The following is an 18,367-nucleotide window of genomic DNA, read 5'->3' as shown; positions in this document are numbered from 1 at the left end:
CTGTGTGTCGGTACGTGTGTGTCGACATGTATGAGGACGATGTTGGCGTGGAGGCAGAGCAATTGCCGATAATGGTGATGTCACCCCCCAGGGAGTCGACACCGGAATGGATGGCTTTGTTTATGGAATTACGTGATAATGTCAGCACATTACAAAAATCAGTTGACGACATGAGACGGCCGGCAAACCAGTTAGTACCTGCCCAGGCGTCTCAGACACCGTCAGGGGCTGTAAAGCGCCCTTTACCTCAGTCGGTCGACACAGACCCAGACACAGACACTGAATCTAGTGTCGACGGTGATGAAACAAACGTATTTTCAAGTAGGGCCACACGTTATATGATCACGGCAATGAAGGAGGCTTTGCATATCTCTGATACTACAAGTACCACAAAAAGGGGTATTATGTGGGGGGTGAAAAAACTACCTGTAGTTTTTCCTGAATCAGAGGAATTAAATGATGTATGTGATGAAGCGTGGGTTAACCCAGATAGAAAAATGCTAATTTCAAAAAAGTTATTAGCATTATACCCTTTCCCGCCAGAGGTTAGGGCGCGCTGGGAAACACCTCCTAGGGTGGATAAGGTGCTCACACGCTTATCAAAACAAGTGGCGTTACCGTCTCCTGATACGGCCGCCCTCAAGGATCCAGCAGATAGGAGGCTGGAAACTACCTTAAAAAGTATATACACACATACTGGTGTTATACTGCGACCAGCCATCGCCTCAGCCTGGATGTGCAGTGCTGGGGTCGTCTGGTTGGATTCCCTGACTGAAAATATTGATACCCTGGATAGGGACAGTATTTTATTGACTATAGAGCAATTAAAGGATGCTTTCCTTTATATGCGAGATGCGCAGAGAGATATTTGCACTCTGGCATCGAGAGTAAATGCGATGTCCATATCTGCCAGAAGGAGTTTATGGACGCGACAGTGGTCAGGTGATGCGGATTCCAAACGACATATGGAAGTATTGCCGTATAAAGGGGAGGAATTATTTGGCGTCGGTCTATCGGATCTGGTGGCTACGGCAACTGCCGGAAAATCCACTTTTTTACCTCAGACCCCCTTCCAACAGAAAAAGACACCGTCTTTTCAGCCGCAGTCCTTTCGTTCCTATAAGAACAAGCGGACAAAAGGACAGTCATATCTGCCTCGGGGCAGAGGAAGGGGTAAGAGAGGGCAGCAAGCAGCCCCTGCCCAGGAACAGAAGCCCTCCCAGGGTTCTGCAAAGCCCTCAGCATGACGCTGGGGCCTTACAAGCGGACTCAGGAACGGTGGGGGGTCGACTCAAGAATTTCAGCGCACAGTGGGCTTGCTCACAGGTGGACCCCTGGATTCTGCAGGTAGTATCTCAGGGTTACAGGTTGGAATTCGAGAAGTCTCCCCCTCGCCGGTTCCTAAAGTCTGCTTTGCCAACGTCTCCCTCAGACAGGGCGACGGTATTGGAAGCCATTCACAAGCTGTTTTCTCAGCAGGTGATAGTCAAGGTACCCCTCCTACAACAGGGAAAGGGGTATTACTCCACGCTATTTGTGGTACCGAAGCCGGACGGCTCGGTAAGACCTATTCTAAATCTCAAATCTTTGAACCTGTACATACAAAAATTCAAGTTCAAGATGGAGTCACTCAGAGCAGTGATAGCGAATCTGGAAGAAGGGGACTTTATGGTGTCCCTGGACATAAAGGACGCTTACCTGCATGTCCCAATTTGCCCTTCACATCAAGGGTACCTCAGGTTCGTGGTGCAAAACTGTCATTATCAGTTTCAGACGCTGCCGTTTGGATTGTCCACGGCACCTCGGGTCTTTACCAAGGTAATGGCCGAAATGATGATCCTTCTACGAAGAAGAGGCGTATTAATTATCCCTTACTTGGACGATCTCCTGATAAGGGCAAGATCCAGAGAACAGCTGGAAGACGGAGTAGCACTAACCCAACTAGTGCTGCAACAACACGGGTGGATTCTGAATTTTCCAAAATCTCAGTTGACCCCGACGACACGTCTGCTATTCCTGGGAATGATTCTGGACACGGTTCAGAAAAAGGTGTTTCTTCCGGAGGAGAAAGCCAGGGAGTTATCCGAACTTGTCAGGAACCTCCTAAAACCAAGGACAGTGTCTGTGCATCAATGCACAAGAGTCCTGGGAAAGATGGTGGCTTCTTACGAAGCGATTCCATTCGGCAGATTCCACGCACAAACTTTTCAGTGGGATCTGCTGGACAAATGGTCCGGATCGCATCTGCAGATGCATCAGCGGATAACCTTATCGCCACGGACAAGGGTGTCTCTTCTGTGGTGGTTGCAGAGTGCTCATCTGTTAGAGGGCCGCAGATTCGGCATACAGGACTGGGTCCTGGTGACCACGGATGCCAGTCTGAGAGGCTGGGGAGCGGTCACACAAGGAAGAAACTTCCAGGGGAGTATGGTCAAGCCTGGAGATGTCTCTTTACATAAATATACTGGAGCTAAGAGCGATTTACAATGCTCTAAGTCTGGCAAAACCCCTGCTTCAGGGTCAGCCGGTGTTGATCCAGTCGGACAACATCACGGCAGTCGCCCACGTAAACAGACAGGGCGGCACAAGAAGCAGGACAGCAATGGCAGAAGCTGCAAGGATTCTTCGCTGGGCGGAAGATCATGTGATAGCACTGTCAGCAGTATTCATTCCGGGAGTGGACAACTGGGAAGCAGACTTCCTCAGCAGACACGATTTACACCCGGGAGAGTGGGGACTTCATCCAGAAGTCTTCCACATGATTGTGAACCGTTGGGAAAAACCAATGGTGGATATGATGGCGTCCCGCCTCAACAAAAAACTGGACAGGTATTGCGCCAGGTCAAGAGATCCTCAGGCAATAGCTGTGGACGCTCTGGTAACACCGTGGGTGTTCCAGTCAGTGTATGTGTTCCCTCCTCTGCCTCTCATACCAAAAGTACTGAGAATTATACGGCAAAAGGGAGTAAGAACGATACTAGTGGCTCCGGATTGGCCAAGAAGAACTTGGTACCCGGAACTTCAAGAGATGCTCACGGAGGATCCGTGGCCTCTACCTCTAAGACGGGACCTGCTTCAGCAGGGACCGTGTCTATTCCAAGACTTACCGCGGCTGCGTTTGACGGCATGGCGGTTGAACGCCGAATTCTAAAGGAAAAAGGCATTCCGGAAGAGGTCATTCCTACACTGGTTAAAGGCCAGGAAGGAGGTGACTGCACAACATTATCACCGCATTTGGAGGAAATATGTTGCGTGGTGTGAGGCCAGGAAGGCCCCCACGGAGGAATTTCAACTGGGTCGATTCCTACATTTCCTGCAAACAGGATTGTCTATGGGCCTCAAATTGGGGTCCATTAAGGTTCAAATTTCGGCCCTGTCGATTTTCTTCCAGAAAGAATTGGCTTCAGTTCCTGAAGTCCAGACTTTTGTAAAAGGAGTACTACATATACAGCCCCCGGTTGTGCCCCCAGTGGCACCGTGGGATCTTAATGTAGTCTTGGATTTTCTAAAATCCCATTGGTTTGAGCCGCTCAAATCGGTGGAGCTGAAGTATCTCACATGGAAAGTAACCATGCTACTGGCCCTGGCTTCAGCCAGGAGAGTATCGGAATTGGCGGCTTTATCATATAAGAGCCCATATCTGATTTTCCATACGGACAGGGCAGAACTGCGGACGCGTCCTCATTTTCTGCCTAAGGTGGTGTCAGCGTTTCACCTGAACCAGCCTATTGTGGTGCCTGCGGCTACTAACGAGTTGGAGGATTCCAAGTTGTTGGACGTAGTCCGGGCATTGAAAATATATATTTCAAGAACGGCGGGAGTCAAAGTCTGACTCACTGCTTATATTGTATGCACCCAACAAGATGGGTGCTCCTGCTTCTAAGCAGACGATTGCTCGTTGGATTTGTAGCACAATTCAACTTGCACATTCTGTGGCAGGCTTGCCACAACCTAAATCTGTCAAGGCCCATTCCACAAGGAAAGTGGGCTCATCCTGGGCGGCTGCCCGGGGAGTCTCGGCATTACAACTCTGCCGAGCTGCTACTTGGTCAGGGACAAATACGTTTGCAAAATTCTACAAATTTGATACCCTGGCTGAGGAGGACCTTGAGTTCTCTCATTCGGTGCTGCAGAGTCATCCGCACTCTCCCGCCTGTTTGGGAGCTTTGGTATAATCCCCATGGTCCTGACGGAGTCCCCAGCATCCACTTAGGACGTTAGAGAAAATAAGAATTTACTTACCGATCATTCTATTTCTCGTAGTCCGTAGTGGATGCTGGGCGCCCATCCCAAGTGCGGATTGTCTGCAATACTTGTACATAGTTATTGTTACAAAAAAATCGGGTTGTTATTTGTTGTGAGCCGTCTGTTCAGAGGCTCCTACGTTTGTCATACTGTTAACTGGGTTCAGATCACAAGTTATACGGTGTGATTGGTGTGGCTGGTATGAGTCTTACCCGGGGTTCAATATCCTTCCTTATTGTGTACGCTCGTCCGGGCAGTATCCTAACTGAGGCTTGGAGGAGGGTCATAGGGGGAGGAGCCAGTACACACCACCTGATCCTAAAGCTTTATTTTTGTGCCCTGTCTCCTGCGGAGCCGCTATTCCCCATGGTCCTGACGGAGTCCCCAGCATCCACTACGGACTACGAGAAATAGAATTATCGGTAAGTAAATTCTTATTTTTACATATACACTTACCAGTTGGCTGGATAATATGTCTGTTCAGAAGAAGCCTTGTAAATATGCCCGTTTAAAGTTTTGATGACCCTACAAAGGATCCTGGGGAGAATTCTTTTTTTTTTTTTTTTTTTTTTTTATACTATATATCCTGTCTATAAAGACTTTTTGGAAGCTTTACCACATTGTGCCTGGCTTTTGAACACCTTAATTAACACTTTAGATGGGAGGAGCCGCTTTATACGACACCATAGCTGCAATAGTGATGGGTGCCCAAAAACAATTGCATAGCTGCACATCCCTCATGTTAGTTGTGTTACTATACCAGTACATAAGTAAGCTTGGTATGGAGATTTCAAGTTGTAAGTAGGTTATTTGGTTAGTGCTAGTTTCAACACAGGAGCTGTGTATGACCCAGAGCTGGTCTGCGACTCTCCAGAGATACCGTGGCTTGTTCCAGGGTCATTCCTGCAGAGGATGCTATTGCCTGTAGTGCACCCAAAGTTTCCTGGTGTGTAGCTTCCCACCAACTCCCGACACTGGGTGCTGCCATGTTGCCGTAGTTGGCTAATCGCGATTCCACCAACCACAAGCTCCTGTTAAGTCAGCTGACTCGCTCCTCCAATCCCCGCTCGGCAAGGGGGATAAAAGGATTGAATGGACACTCTGCAAGTTCCCCGAACAACGTCTCAGAACAACTGCATTCCTAGGCTCCAAATTCCTATGCTAAATTACCTGTACTCTGCTAATCTGAACCAGAGTTGTATAACTATAGATGTCAGACAGCTCTAGTAATCTCTGTGCCTCAGCTCTTGCAGTCTGCAGCTACGCTACAGTAGTTGTCACTCTAGTGATTACAGCAGGTTTCCTGAACTCTACTATACCTGCATGCTTCTACAAGTCACTGAGTTCTGAGTATTTAATACCTGCATTGTAGTACAATAAGTTTACGACTGGTTCTGTGAATAGCTCCAGTTTCCAGCTGTTGCATCCAGTCTCTGAGCAATACAGACTTTGGGCAAAATCTGCGATTCCAGAGATTAGCACTGATTCTTCAGAAACTACTCTGTGTAAATTAATCGAGTTCAGTCCACTGGATCCAGTCCGGCTCAGGTATTTCCAAGCTTTGTCTGATATATTTCAAGTTCACCAGTCTCTGTCCATTCCAAGTGATTCTAAGTTCTGCCTGTTCTTATTCTGTGCTATGGTTCCAGACTGGGTAAAGTGCTTAACCAATCCATAGCGAGTGGCAGTTTCAATTCCAGTAGCAGTTTAACTCTATCCAGTATCTGAATTACCTCATGTGCAAAACTAAAGGGCCCCATACACTAGAACGATAATGCCTGATTTCTTCCGATTTTCGGCCTTTCGGGCCGATATATCGAATTAAATTGGGCATTGCGGATGTGTTTTTTACATCAGATCGGATGTGCGGTCCCGTGAGCATCGGATCGGATCCCCTATGTTGACTGCGCTGCACTAGCGACATGTTGGACCCTGCAGACATTGCTGGGATCGCACAAGAAACATCGTAAGCAAAAGGACCGCATGCGATATATCTTATGCGATCCTGCCGCCCGTGGCTGCCGGGGTGATAGCCAGCAACATGAGGGTCCAACATGTCGCATTAGTGTATGGGGCCCTTTACATATAGCCGTCCAGATTCCTGCATAGACTGTCTACCACTGAATCCCAAGCGTCCTCTTTGCAGACACAGATTAATCCAGATCTGACACTGCACACGCTTACATACTAGAATTCATTTTAGTTGGGAGCCAATTAAAAATATACCAGTATATTTTTGGATCGTGGGAGGAAGCTAGAATACCCGGAGGAAACCCATACAGGTACGGGGAGAATATACAAACTCCACACAGTTAGGGCCATGGTTGGAATGAAACCCATGGCCTCAGTGCTTTGAGGCAGTAATGCTAACTATTGCACATCTGTACTGCTCAGACACTGAGAAGTACATGTCTAGAATTACTTTGAGCCATGTAATTAGAAAACTACACAAATGTGACTCGTAATAATCATGTGTACTATTCCTTTCCCCCTGAATCATCTGAAGAGGCTAAAGTGAGCAGTATTTTAAGTGATAATGGAAGTTTAAAGAAAGCTGGTTGTAAATGGTAGTGGTAAAACTTGTCGTGACATTAATGGTGTGTACACACGGTGAGATTTTCTTTAGATTTTGACTATATAGTCAAAATCGTAAGAAAAGTTAGTGCAGATCGCAAGGTGAAAGCCACCTTGCAAACCCGATGCTGATGCGCGGTCCCTAGTGGTCGGCATCGTAAGCCTAGATAGACTGTGCAGGCAAGTCAATTTTGACTATCTCATAGAAAAAATAGTCAAAATTGACACTTAGCCAAAATCGCACATAGGGGTATATTCAATAAGAGTTGGGTCCATACCGACATGCAGTTGTCGGAATGGACCCGACAACCCCTATTCAATGGACTGCCAAATCAGACTGTCTGATTTTGGCATTCCTGGGGTCCTGTCCTGCCGCTGCTGTTAGCAGCTGCTGTGTGCGCTGACAGCAGGGGGAGCTGGGCGGCTGCGTGCGGCGGTGGGAGCTTCCAGCGGAGGGTGATGTCTGTGGCGGCAGGGGGAGGCATTGCAGGGAGAAAGGTGCCTGCCCGGGGACGGACGTCAAGGTGCCTCTCATCCCCGATCCCCGTAGCCCGCCGCACCGCTCCTCGCCTCAATCCGACTTGTTTTCAAGTCTGATTGAGTTTGCCAGTAACGGGGCTAAAACCTGTCTGGTTTGGCCCCGCTTCTGACAATGCACGGCGGCTGAAGCCGCCGATCAGCTTGCATTCTGACAAGTCGGGTTTCCCGACTTGTTGGAATAAATGGGGCCCTAATGAATAGGTCGGAACCCCTTCCGACCTAAAACTGTCGGAAGCTGCCGTCTTTCTGACAAGACGGCAGCTTCCGACTGTTATTGAATATACCCTATAGTCCGTATCACAAGCACACTCTTTATGATGCTGACCTAGCCCCTGTCGCATGGTGAGAATCGGGGTTAGCCCGAATCTCACCCTGTGTATGCACCTTTAGTTTTGTTTGGTAAATGTTTCTAGTACATCTCTCTGCTAATCTGAACACTTGTAATTACTGAGCAGCGTCCAGAAATTACAGTAGGTGTGCACCTTTATGTGGGCTGCAGCAACAATATGGGTGCAGATCATTACGTTCCATAGAAGCATTTGCTGCATGAACAAGTTGACAGGTTGATTAAATTCTGTTTTATGATCTTTTCTGCAGGTTTGAAAGTTCCATTTTCAGATTTCATCCGGGAAATGACCCGATTCTACTGTACATCAGATTAATTTTATTTCCTTTTGCTTATGGTGTTTGACTGCAGGTGCTGACAAGCGAGGATTTTCCAGGATCAGAAACCAGTCGGAGTGTGCCAGCTCACCCCCAAGTGTGGATAGGAAGCGGCAGCTTTCAGAATCCCTCAGTGAGAGTATGAATAACGCACAATTTGTAGTAAACCCGGTCCAGACTGGAATCACAAGAGGTATTTAAATGGAATAGCTGTAGTATCCGCATTAATCTCTCAAGTGTTGCAGCTGTAACTCATACTTGTAACTGATAATTGCTAAATGCAGATTTTGGTGCAAAGACAGCACAGTGTTTTTAAATTACGACTTCATTGATGATTTGCTACTTGCTGTGCATCTTAGTGATTGTTTAGCACTCACGGTCTTGTTTCATCTGTATGCACATCGCAGAAGTAGCACTAATATGTGATTACTCATATTTTCCTAATTTGTATAAATGTTGTTCAGACTAGACCAAATCAGCATAGTCCCATGGTACAGTGCAAGTGGATGGCATTGTAGTAAACATGACCATTTTTAAACTAAACAATCTGTCTGGTTTTCATATTCTTAATCGGAGTATTGTTTCTTCTCTTTATTATGCTTCCTTCTCCATAGTTAGTTGTTGAGGGAAATACTCAATCTGAATTAGCATTTTAAGGTGTATATCTCTGGTTCACAGGTACAAATCGCAGTTCTGGCTCCACCCCTGGTGATAAAAAACGTAACAAAGGACGGAAAAGAAACATCTTTGAAGATTACTTGCCTATAGAGGAAGTATCTGCAGGGTTGAAAAGAGGACAACTAATTCAAGTACGTATATTACAGTAGTATAATCCATACCCTCCTTATCCCTTTTTCAATGACCATGTGTAGCCAACGGGAGAGGTGGTAAAGGTGCTTTCAAGGTTAGAAAATATTTTAAAATAGGGACAATGGTGCAGGGTTAAAGCAACAATGTCGATAGGGAACGTAGCTTGGTCAAAGGAAATAAGAGAGGAGGCTGTAGACTAAATGAGTTGTGTAGTATGTGCCTTTAAAAATGTTAAATGTGTGATAAATTTTAAAATCTTTGAAACAAAAAGGGTTTACTAAAATGAATGGTGGTGAAAAAAATTAAAATGCAGAATGTAAAGGATCAGTTCGAGATCCCGCCGGACGGAATCAAGGCGTTCGGAATACAGACACTGGGATCCCGACTGCCACAATCCCGACAGGGGGGTGAGCGCAACACAGCCCCTTGCGGGCTCGCTATGCTGCGGGCACTAATTTATTCTCCTTCTATGGGTGTCGTGTACACCCACAGAGGGAGAAAATGTCGGGATTGTGCCGGTCGGGATCCCTGTGTCTGTATTCCAACCGCCGGGATCTCGTCCGGCGGGATCTTGACCGCATCCCGAAGGTAAACCAGACTAAATGAGTCATGTCTGAATATGAATTTGGAAGATAACTTTTTTTTAAGATTGGGGAATTTTTTTTCTCTTACGTCCTAGAGGATGCTGGGGACTCCGTAAGGACCATGGGGTATAGACGGGCTCCGCAGGAGATAGGGCACCTAAAAAGAACTTTGACTATGGGTGTGCACTGGCTCCTCCCTCTATGCACCTCCTCCAGACCTCAGTTAGATCTTGTGCCCAGAGGAGAATGGGTGCACTGCAGAGAGCTCTCCAGAGTTTTCTGTGGAAAAAGAATTTTGTTAGGTTTTAGGGAGTCCTGTTGGCAACAGGCTCCCTGCATCGTGGGACCGAGGAGAGAGAAGCAGAGCTGGCTTGTTAAGTTGGGCACTGCTTCTAAGGCTACTGGACACCATTAGCTCCAGAGGGAGTCGGAACACAGGTCTCACCTGGGGTTCGTCCCGGAGCCGTGCCGCCGTCCTCCTCACAGATGCCGAAGATAGAAGCCGGGTGAGTATGAGAAGGCAAAGAAGACATCAGGCGGCAGAAGACATCAGATCTTCATGAGGTAAGCGCGCAGCGGTAAGCTGCGCGCCATTGCTCCCAGTTACACACAAGCAGGCACTGCAGGGGGGGGCGCCCTGGGCAGCAATATTCCTTATATTTGGCATTGATAAGCATGGATTAGGCTGTGGCACAGTAAATCCGGTAACCCCCGCCATTTTTCTATAGAAAGTTGATGGGACCGAAGCCCGCTGTCGGGTGGGCGGGGCTTGATCCTCAGCACTAACCAGCGCCATTTCTTCACAGAAGCTGCATGAGGAAAACGCTGGCTCCCTGGTCTCTCCCCTACTGAACTTCACAGGCTGGAAAAAAGAGGAGGGGGGCACATTAGCGACGCAGTGAGTGGGAATTGACATATTATATATAGAAAAGCGCTATCTGGACATATTTTTTCCAGTGTTTTTAAGCGCTGGTGTGTGCTGGCATACTCTCTCTCTGTCTCTCCTTAGGGCCTGGTTGGGGTTTTGTCCCCTTATAGGTTAATCCCTGTGTGTGTGGCGTGTCGGTACGTGTGTGTCGACATGTCTGAGGCGGAAGGCTTCTCCAAGGAGGAGGTGGAGCAAATGAGTGGTGTGTCCCCGTCGGTTGTGCCGACTCCAGATTGGATGGACATGTGGCATATGTTGAATGCAAGTGTGGCATCTTTACATAAAAGGCTTGATAAGGCTGAATTAGGGGGGACATCAGGGAGTCAATCCTCGGATTGGACCGACTCACAGGGCCCGTCGGGGTCTCAAAAGCGTCCCTTAACACAAGACCCTACTACCGACACGGATTCTGATTCCAGTGTCGACTATGACTAAGTAAAATTGCACCCTAGGGTGACTAAAACCATTCAGTGTATGATTGTGGCAATAAGGGATGTGTTGCATATTGAGGATGAACCCTCTGTCCCCGACACAAGGGTACACATGTTTAAGGAAAAGAAACAGATTATTAACTTTCCCACATCTCATGAATTGAATGAATTCTTTGGAAAAGCTTGGGAGACTCCGGATAAGAGACCGCAGATCCCCAAAAGAATTTATATGGCATACCCCTTCCCTAAGCAGGACAGGGAGATTTGGGAATCACACACCACTGTGGACAAGGCCCTGACGCGCTTGTCCAAGAAAGTGGCGCTACCGTCTCCTGACACAGCAGCCCTTAAGGACCCTGCAGATCGCAGGCAAGAAACTCCCTTAAAGTGTATTTATTCTCATACGGGTGCTGTGCTAAGACCGACAATTGCGTCGGCATGGGTGTGTAGCGCAATAGCAGCTTGGACAGATGAGCTGACAGATCAATTTGATAATATGGATAAGGATACTATATTCCTAACTCTAGCCCATATTAAAGACGCAGTCTTATTTATGAGGGATGCTCAAAGGGACATTGGATTGCCAGCTTCCAGGGCCAATGCCATGTCTATCTCAGCGAGAAGATCCTTATGGACTCGCCAATGGACGGGTGATGCGGATTCCAAAAAACATATGGAAGTACTACCCTATAAGGGTGATATATTGTTTGGGGATGGGCTGACGGACCTGGTTTCCACAGCTACAGCAGGTAAATCAATTTTTTTACCATATATTCCCCAACAGCAAAAGAAAGTAACACCCTATCAGATGCAGTCCTTTTGGTCACACAAGTCCAAAAGAGGTCGGGGATCCTCTTTCCTCGCCAGAGGTAAGGGCAGAGGCAAAAGAGTACCTGCTTCGGCAGGTGCCCAGGAACAAAAGTTCTCCCCGGCTGCTCCAAAACCCACAGCATGACGCTGGGGCTCCCCTGAGGGAGTCCGCACCGGTGGGGGCAGGTCTTCGACTTTTCAGTCAGGCCTGGGTCAGTTCGGACCTGAATCCCTGGGTGTTGGAAATTAGTTTCCCAGGGTTACAAATTGGAATTCGAGGAGGTGCCCCCGCGCCGATTTTTCAAATCGGCCCTACCAGCTTCCACATCGGAAAGGGATATAGTGTTAGCTGCAATTCAAACGCTGTGTATACAGCAAGTGATAATCAAGGTTCCCCTGCACCAGCAGGGAAGAGGTTACTACTCAACCCTATTTGTGGTCCCGAAACCGGACGGTTCGGTCAGACCTATTTTGAATCTGAAATCCCTAAACCTGTACATAAAAAGATTAAAATTCAAAATGGAATCTCTCAGAGCGATAATAGCCAACATGGAGGAGGGGGAGTTTATGGTGTCTCTAGACATAAAGGATGCGTACCTTCATGTCCCCATATATGCCCCCCATCAGGAATACCTGAGATTTGCTGTACAGGATTGTCATTACCAATTTCAGACGTTGCCGTTTGGACTCTCCATGGCCCCGAGGATTTTCACCAAGATAATGACGGAAATGATGGTGGTCCTGCGCAAGCATGGAGTCACAATTATCCCATACTTGGACGATCTCCTGATAAAAGCGAGATCAAGGGAGAAATTGCTGAGCAGTGTGGCGCTCTCTCTGAGAGCGCTCCTGCAACACGGTTGGATTCTAAATCTACCGAAGTCACAGTTGATTCCGACAACTCGACTACCGTTCCTAGGTATGATACTGGATACGGAACAAATGAAGGTCTTCCTCCCAATAGAGAGAGCCCAAGACATCCAGAACATGGTCAGAGACCTGCTAAAACCGAAAAGGGTGTCAGTTCACCAATGCACTCGAGTTCTGGGGAAAATGGTGGCGGCCTACGAGGCCATTCCCTTCGGAAGGTTCCATGCAAGGACTTTTCAATGGGACCTTCTGGACAAGTGGTCCGGGTCCCATCTGCACTTACATCGGAAAATAACTCTGTCCCCAGGGACCAGAGTGTCCCTCCTTTGGTGGTTGCAAAGTGCTCACCTCCTGGAGGGTCGCAGGTTCGGAATTCAGGATTGGATCCTGGTTACCACGAACGCGAGCCTCCGAGGATGGGGAGCGGTCACACAGGGAAAAATTTTTCAGGGTCTTCAGTCAGACCATGAGTCCTGTCTACACATCAATGTGTTGGAAATCAGGGCCATTTACAACGGCCTTCGACAAGCGGAGAGTCTTCTTCGAAACCTACCGGTTCTGATTCAATCAGACAATGTCACAGCAGTGGCTCATGTGAACCGCCAAGGCGGGACAAGAAGCAGAGTCGCGATGGCGGAAGCCACAAGGATCCTTCGCTGGGCGGAAAATCATGTAAGCGCTCTGTCGGCAGTCTTCATTCCAAGAGTGGACAACTGGGAAGCAGACTTCCTCAGCAGACACGATCTCCATCCAGGAGAGTGGGGACTTCATCAAGAAGTCTTTGCAGACGTAACACGTCTTTGGGGAACTCCTCAAATAGACATAAATGGCGTCACGCCTCAACAAAAAACTTCAGAGGTATTGCGCCAGGTCTCGGGACCCTCAGGCAGTAGCAGTAGACGCTCTGGTAACACCGTGGGTGTTCAAATCGGTCTACGTGTTTCCTCCTCTTCCTCTCATCACGAAAGTGTTGAGGATCATAAGACGAAGAAGAGTACAGACGATACTCGTTGTCCCAGACTGGCCTCGAAGGGCCTGGTACTCTGATCTACAAGAGATGCTCACAGGAGATCCCTGGCCTCTTCCTCTGAGGGAAGACCTGTTGCAGCAGGGGCCTTGTGTATTTCAAGACTTACCGCGGTTACGTTTGACAGCATGGCAGTTGAACGCCGAAACCTAGCGAAAAAGGGGATTCCGGAAGAGGTCATCCCTACTTTAATAAAGGCTAGGAAGGAGGTGACGATAAAACATTATCACCGTATCTGGCGAAAGTATGTGTCTTGGTGTGAGACCAAGAATGCACCTACGGAAGATTTTCATCTGGGTCGTTTTCTCCACTTCCTACAGACAGGAATGGATATGGGCCTGAAATTAGGCTCTGTTAAAGTACAGATTTCGTCCCTCTCGATTTTCTTTCAGAAGGAATTGGCTTCTCTTCCAGAAGTCCAGACGTTTGTAAAGGGAGTGCTGCACATCCAGCCCCCTTTTGTGCCTCCAGTGGCACCATGGGACCTGAACGTGGTGTTGCAGTTCCTAAAATCACACTGGTTTGAACTGCTTCACAAGGTTGAGTTGAAATTTCTTGCCTGGAAGGTGGTCATGTTGTTGGCCTTAGCATCAGCAAGGCGAGTGTCAGAATTGGCGGCTTTGTCACACAAGAGCCCCTACTTGACTTTTCATGTGGATCGAGCTGAATTGAGGACACGTCCGCAATTTTTGCCTAAAGTGGTTTCCTCGTTCCATATGAATCAACCTATTGTGGTGCCTGTGGCTACAAGTGACCTGGAGGATTCCAGATCCCTGGAGGTAGTCAGGGCCTTAAAAATTTATGTAGCCAGGGCGGCTAGAATTAGGAAAACAGAGGCTCTGTTTGTCCTGTATGCGGCCAATAAGATTGGCGCTCCTGCTTCGAAGCAGACTATTGCTCGCTGGATCTGTAATATGATTCAGCAGGCTCACGCTGCGGCTGGATTGCCGGTACCAAATTCGGTTAAGGCCCATTCCACTAGGCAGGTGGGCTCTTCTTGGGTGGTTGCCCGAGGCGTCTCGGCATTACAACTTTGCCGAGCGGCGACTTGGTCGGGGTCAAACACTTTTGCTAAATTCTACAATTTTGATACTCTGGCTGATGAGGACCTAGCGTTTGCTCAGTCGGTGCTGCAGAGTCATACGCACTCTCCCGCCCGATTGGATGCTTTGGTATAAACCCCATGGTCCTTACGGAGTCCCCAGCATCCTCTAGGACGTAAGAGAAAATAAGATTTTACACCTACCGGTAAATCTATTTCTCCTAGTCCGTAGAGGATGCTGGGCGCCCGTCCCAGTGCGGAAACTCTCCAAGACTTGTATATAGTTGTTGCTTACATAAGGGTTATGTTACAGTTGACATTGGTCTTGGACCGTTACTGTTGTTTGTTCATACTGTTAACTGGTTATGTATGTTCCAGGTTACATGGTATGATTGGTGTGGGCTGGTATGAATCTTGCCCTTGGATTGCTAAATCCTGCCTTGTATTGTCCATCTCCTCTGGGCACAGTTCTCTAACTGAGGTCTGGAGGAGGGGCATAGAGGGAGGAGCCAGTGCACACCCATAGTAAAAGTTCTTTTTAGGTGCCCTATCTCCTGCGGAGCCCGTCTATACCCCATGGTCCTTACGGAGTCCCCAGCATCCTCTACGGACTAGGAGAAATAGATTTACCGGTAGGTTTAAAATCTTATTTTTTTTTTTTGGGTGGTGGGTAAATGCCTGTTTAATGTTTGCCCAGCATGAGTATTTAATGGTAAATCCACATGGAAAAATGTCACCTGCTGGAGTGGCATTACCCATTACCATTCTTGGCAAAGTCGCTTCATGGCCTTTCATCTTTCTTCTGAGTTGCTGCCAGTGAGTTGTATGTTCCACATGTGGAGTCCACCTCTACCAGGACATGGGTGTTACCATCTTGCCTTCAGTCAGTGGATTGTTTCCCAACCAATCCTGGACCTGTTTCCTGCACATGACTAAGTGCCCTATCAGCAGCCAGGGTGTCCTATTTAAGGCTCTCCTTGACCACTGCTCAATGTCGAAACAACTTCTACTATAGTCTTCCTCAGAGTGTAGTTCCAGAGTTGGCTCCACAGTTCCATAATGTGTTCCATCTGCTGCTATGTTACATTCAAGCTCCAGTCACCATTGTTGGGCGACTTCCACAATTTCTGGTTTGCTCCTGTGATATGATCTTCACCAGTAAACATTGTTGGGTGCTCTCCACAATTTCCAGCATGCTCCTGTGATACACTCAGCATTGCTGGTTTCCAGCGTGCTCTATTAACGGTTGTGCTTGTTCTCTGCACCTTTTACATAACTGGGACCTCTACAGACTACATGTGCTGTTGCGTAATATACTCCACACAAGTCTCGGCTGGATTCCTATTGCCTCCGATGTTACAGCTATGTATTGTAGTGTTCTGACTAAGCAAGCAACTCACCAGAGACCCTCAATACGGTCACTATACTTGGTACTCAAAAGTTAATTTCTTTATTTGCTCCTTTACTTAAATATACCCTTGAGAAGCTACTGGATATAGCAATAACCAAGATAAATTATACTCTGTTCATGAACCCATTATCATTTCTGGATCATACAGAGTTGAGAAAAGTAAAAAAACAAAACTGTTTAATCGACCCAATGTATTTGTATTCCTCCAGCTTTATTCTTTCACTCCGCCCTCCACATGCTGCAGTTCTTATTAATACCGCACAGGCTTCCATGTTTCAGTCACTTGCCGTTTTCAAAAAAAAATAAAAAATACTAGAAGTTGTGGAAAGTGAGGCCAAAAACCTCTTCTACCCTATAACCATCGAAGTCCTCTGCTATCAGGCTCGCCGCCAGATTCAAATCAAATGGGACAGGGGTGACTAGTTGGGGATTTAATGCCACGGCTGCAGGGACCAATATAAATGTGTCCCCAGGCTGTGGCATTATCTCTCTGACTAGTGGAGCCCGGTGCTGGTGTTAAAAATATGGGGGACCCCTACGTTTTTTGTCCCCCGTATTTTTGGGACCAGGCGCAGAGCCCGGTGCTGGTTGTTAAAATACGGGGGAACCCCTGTCATTTCCCCCCCCTGTATTTTTACAACCAGGACCGGCTCAAAGATCCCGAGGCTGGTTATGCTTAGGAGGGGGGACCCCGCGCATTTTTTTCCCCAGGAATTTTATCACTTTCACACCCCTTCCCACTGAAAAACATGCACTGATCTCTCCATATTATTGTAGTTAGTAAAAAATAAATAAAAAAATATTCTTTTAAAAAAATCGATTAAATAATACTTGTGGCTCCTAAATAGACAAACCAAGTAGATAATCCCTTCTAATATAAATAGATATGCTATTAGCAATAAAAGAGAGCACCAAAAAATTCATGTTTTTAAAATTTTTTATTCGATCACGACAGGAAAATGAGGCAGAATGAAATTGACGAAATGACTGTTGAAAAGCACTGTTGTCGAATCGACATTCTTCAATTGAATATATTTTTGTCGAAAAGCCGCATTTTAACATTGCAGACATGTCGAATTGAAAAAATGTCGAATTGCCAAAAGTCGAAAATTAAATGGCAGGTTTTGTCAAAAATTACTGTATTGAATTGTCGAATCACATTCGACAGGTTTTTTGTGTCGAAAATTACCCCTTTTTCAACATTTTCGGCAATTCGGCTGCAAATGCATTTACCCCTTAGTTCTTTGTAAGGATATTCATATGCCTATCACAAGCATGTTTAAATTACTCTACTGTGTTAGCCTCTACCACATCTGATGGGAGGCTATTACACTTATCCACTACCCTTAAATTTCCCCTGATCTATCGCTAGTTTCAATGCACGTCCACCATGTTATAATACTTCTCTTCCCGGGAAGAATGTTTCCCTCCTGTTCAGTGTTAAAACCCTTGATATATTTAAAAATTTCAATCATGTTCCCCTTTCCCTTCTCTGCTCCAAACTATACATGTTCAGATCTTTTAGTCATATTACTATTTTTTTTTATTTTTCATACGTCCTAGAGGATGCTGGGGTCACCATAGAACCATGGGGTATAGACTGGATCTGCAGGAGACATGGGCACTTTAAAACTTTGAAAGGGTGTGAACTGGCCCCTCCCTCTATGCCCCTCCTTCAGATTCCAGTTTTAGAATTGTGCCCAGTGAGACTGGACGCACTACAGGGAGCTCTACTGAGTTTCTCTGAAAAAGACTTTTGTTAGGTTTTTTATGTTCAGGGAGGCTGCTGGCAACAGTCTCCTTGCTTCGTGGGACTTGGGGGAGAGAAGTATGACCCACTTCCAGTGAGTTCAATGGCTCTGCTTCTGGCTACAGGACACCATTAGCTCCTGAGGGTGCTGATCGCTGGGTACGCCTAGCTGCTCACTCCCGCAGCCGGCCGTCACCCCCTTATAGAGCCAGAAGTCAGAAGACAGGTGAGTAACAGAAGAAAAGAAGACTACTTCTTCAGTGACGGCATTTTCTGAGGTACAGCGCAGCAGTCAGACGCTGCGCGCCAAGCTCCCACACACAGCACTACAGGGTGCGGGGTGGGGGGCGCCCTGTGTAGATAAAAAAACATCCTCATTATTCCACTGGCAAGAGGGGACATTAGTGCCATGGCACTGTCCTAACCCCCGCCAGTATAAATATCAGAAAAAGGACAGAAGTGCGCCATTAAGGGGGCGGGGCTTCTTCCTCACTGCTCACGGCGCCATTTCCTCTCCGCAAGCTGCAGAGACACACACTGACAAGTACCGGGGATCCAAAACGGTGGGGGGAGGCATGTAAATTGGTGCAATATACGTGATCGTAAAAGCGCTGTAGGTCTGAGGCAATTTCTTGGTGGTTTCAGACCCGTTGATTTAGCGCTAGGTTGTGAGCTGGCAAAT

At 47.2% G+C, this 18,367-nt stretch overlaps 1 protein-coding gene across 2 annotated transcripts in view; it reads left to right on the top strand.

The window, feature by feature from the left end:
• DIS3L2 (DIS3 like 3'-5' exoribonuclease 2) overlaps positions 1–18,367 on the top strand; it is an 838,626-nt gene that overhangs the window by 54,352 nt on the left and 765,907 nt on the right. For both annotated transcript variants that reach the window (XM_063916542.1, XM_063916543.1), the window contains exons 3-4: positions 8,057–8,215; positions 8,701–8,831. In XM_063916542.1, coding sequence (XP_063772612.1) covers positions 8,057–8,215; positions 8,701–8,831 — 290 coding nt within the window. The remainder of the gene's footprint in view (positions 1–8,056; positions 8,216–8,700; positions 8,832–18,367) is intronic.

Source organism: Pseudophryne corroboree, chromosome 4 (assembly GCF_028390025.1).
Source record: "Pseudophryne corroboree isolate aPseCor3 chromosome 4, aPseCor3.hap2, whole genome shotgun sequence".
Taxonomy (NCBI): domain Eukaryota; kingdom Metazoa; phylum Chordata; class Amphibia; order Anura; family Myobatrachidae; genus Pseudophryne; species Pseudophryne corroboree.
Note: the sequence above shows the minus strand (reverse complement) of the source record. Positions and strands in the feature narration are given on the sequence as shown.